The following is a 2754-nucleotide window of genomic DNA, read 5'->3' as shown; positions in this document are numbered from 1 at the left end:
CGATACAGTGGATTAGTACCCCTCGATGATTAGAAGAACATACTTTAGATCTAAGTCAATATGACGGTCAGTGTCGAAGATCAAAGAAGAAATTGGTTTGGATGTTGGATCGTAAATATGTGTCATGAAATAAAATGAACTGGAGAAGAGACAGAGCATGAGAGCTTTTGATTGGTGCAAGCTAAGCGAATAGAAAAGGTCATACAATAATGATTTTAATATTAAGTGATAACAAACTTATATTCTAACACGTGTTCAATTTTTAGATTTTTAATTATAACATCAAATATAAATGTAATGATATCATCCTCCAATACATAAAAATAATGATACCATACTTGTAAAGTAATCGAGAAACGAACTTCGTTTGACATTTAATTACCTCATATCATTTCTCTAATTATAACATCAAGTGAATCTTCTTTGACGAATACACTTTTTATTTTATGTAGAAGTATATTTTTTGGGAACTGCCATTCAAAAAGAATTTTATTCAATACTATAGTTTGATGTCAAAGGCATCTATTTTTAAAAGCAAAATGATCAGTCTTTTAATGTCATTATTTATCTATTCTTATAAATTTTCTAAATTACAATCATATATACACCACGATATAAATTGTATAAAAAAATAATAGATATGAAAAAATTGCAACGTACAAAGAGAAATGCAATATTTGCATTAAATGAATGCAATTAAATTATCCAAATATAAATACAGTGATGCGATTCCCTAAATCATACAAAAAACATAAATTGAAAATGCTCATATTAGATGTTCTTGAAACAAATACGTTACTTCATATCATTTCTCACAATCAATTTACCGATATTTAAGGAGAAACATTAGACCGATTATCTTACAAATAAATTAAAACTAATTGAATCGAAAAACTAGTTAAATCAATTTTTTATAATTTTTTAATCATTTATTTTATTGAATCGTAACTGATTCAACTACTAACCCGATAATATGTTTAAAAATTCAAATAGAAATGCAAATCCATATCAACATAAAAAAATGCAATTAAATAAAGTAAATTGACCAATGGGGGCAACTCATTGTGGAGCATTACTATTAAGAGGGACAAGGCTGTCAACATACAATTCTACGTCAAATGAAGTTGGAATATCTCTAATCCCAACATTCTCAACCCTTTGGCTTCCCAAATCATACCACACAAACTTGCCGCCCCTTTTGACCAAATTACACCACTTGTATGCAATGTTGAATAAAACTTTGTTGCCATTTTTTGAAAAAGCCAAAGGAACTGCAACTGGAGTATCTGAAATATTGTGGGGTTCGTTCCATGATATCGATTTAATCCAAGATTGTTTAACCCCATATTCCTTCATTATCCATACATCAACCACAACATTATTGATTTCCCTATAAGTTGCAGTCAAACAAAGGTCACCCCCCATGGCTTTTATGCCGAACCAAAAAAGCTTATCTAAACAAAAATCCGGTAATTCAACGAAACGGAATTCCTCGCTCCCGAGATCGAAACCAACAAGGTTTCTATTATCCGATTGGGGAGTTTTAAATACCATCCAATGTAAAGCGTTGTTAGCCAAAAACCCAAATTCTCGATTGAATTTAAGATAAAAGCAGACATCCTTAATCCTTCTCCAACAATTGCTCCTCAAGCTGTAAACCTTAGCTTCAGAATGAAAATATTCATCATTGTTTCCATGTGACTGGACCATTCGAACCAATTTGTAGTCATCAGAAATGGGCTCGTACCCAAATCCATAATAAGTTGAAGGGGCAGAGCTAATCGATGTAGATGAAAAGTCTATTTCAGTGGAAGGTAATACCTGGGATTTTCTCGTTGAAGGGTTCCATAGAAATATTCTATCCTTGTCGTCTATTAGAGCCAGTAAACCATTGCAAGAACCCAATATTTTAATGGGACTATCGGTGAGTGGGGGGGTGATTATTTGAGTTGTTTTGAGTGAGTCGTAGTTGACGGAGAGGAAATCGTACCCCCAGCGACGGAGAATAAGGGAGTAATTGGTATTGGTTTTGACGGAATGGGAGAGGTGGAGTTTGATGAAATATGGATCATCAATCGAAAAGCACCAGAGCTTTGAAACACACTTGAAGCGTAGAAGGTCTTTTACACTTAAACCACGTAGTATTTCAATGGTCAAATCATGCGAGAGGGTCGCCATTGTTAGGGTTTTTGGATGGGTTAGTGTAAGCAAAGAAAAAAGTTTTTTTAAAAGTATAAGAGTTGAGATTTAGGAGTACAGAAAAACATGGAGGTGAAAAACAATGTTTTTAAAGGTTTGTTTAATTTTTATTTAAAAAATGTGTTTTAAAGTTCTGGGTAAATTGCATTCAATGTCATTAAACTATTGGAACATTCACGTTTTGGTAACTTAACTTCCAAAAGTTCCATAATGATCATTGAAGTATTAGAAAGTTTTTATTTAAATCATTAGGTTGTTTTTTTTCCTTAAGTCTAGCTATGAGTTCCAAGCAACACTTCAATGATAAATACGGTGGATTAGTACCCATTGATGATTAAATAAACATACTTTAGATCCAAGTCAATCTAACGTCAGTGTCGAAGATCAAAGAAGAAAGCTATTTGGATTTTAATTCATAAATTTGTAACATTCACAATTGTGTCATGAAATAAAATGAATTGTAAAAGAGACAAAGAATGATAGCTTTTGATTTGTGTAAGCTATGTGAACAAAGAAGATCATACAATAATGATTTTATCATTTTAGAGACTTAAA

At 32.0% G+C, this 2754-nt stretch overlaps 1 protein-coding gene across 1 annotated transcript; it reads right to left on the bottom strand.

Annotated features, from left to right (window-relative positions):
* Positions 1 to 984: 984 nt before the first annotated feature.
* Positions 985 to 2213, bottom strand: LOC107926166 (F-box protein CPR1). Its single transcript, XM_016856966.2, has one exon. It carries the CDS (start codon positions 2176 to 2178, stop codon positions 1060 to 1062), a length of 1119 nt encoding a protein of 372 aa, XP_016712455.1. The 5' UTR covers positions 2179 to 2213; the 3' UTR covers positions 985 to 1059.
* Positions 2214 to 2754: the final 541 nt, after the last annotated feature.

This window comes from Gossypium hirsutum, chromosome A08, assembly GCF_007990345.1.
Source record: "Gossypium hirsutum isolate 1008001.06 chromosome A08, Gossypium_hirsutum_v2.1, whole genome shotgun sequence".
Lineage (NCBI taxonomy): Eukaryota > Viridiplantae > Streptophyta > Magnoliopsida > Malvales > Malvaceae > Gossypium > Gossypium hirsutum.
Note: the sequence above shows the minus strand (reverse complement) of the source record. Positions and strands in the feature narration are given on the sequence as shown.

What these genes read in the sequence shown, in the direction of transcription:
- LOC107926166 (XM_016856966.2), bottom strand. Translation starts at nt 2,178, where the DNA reads ATGGCGACCCTCTCGCATGATTTGACCATTGAAATACTACGTGGTTTA.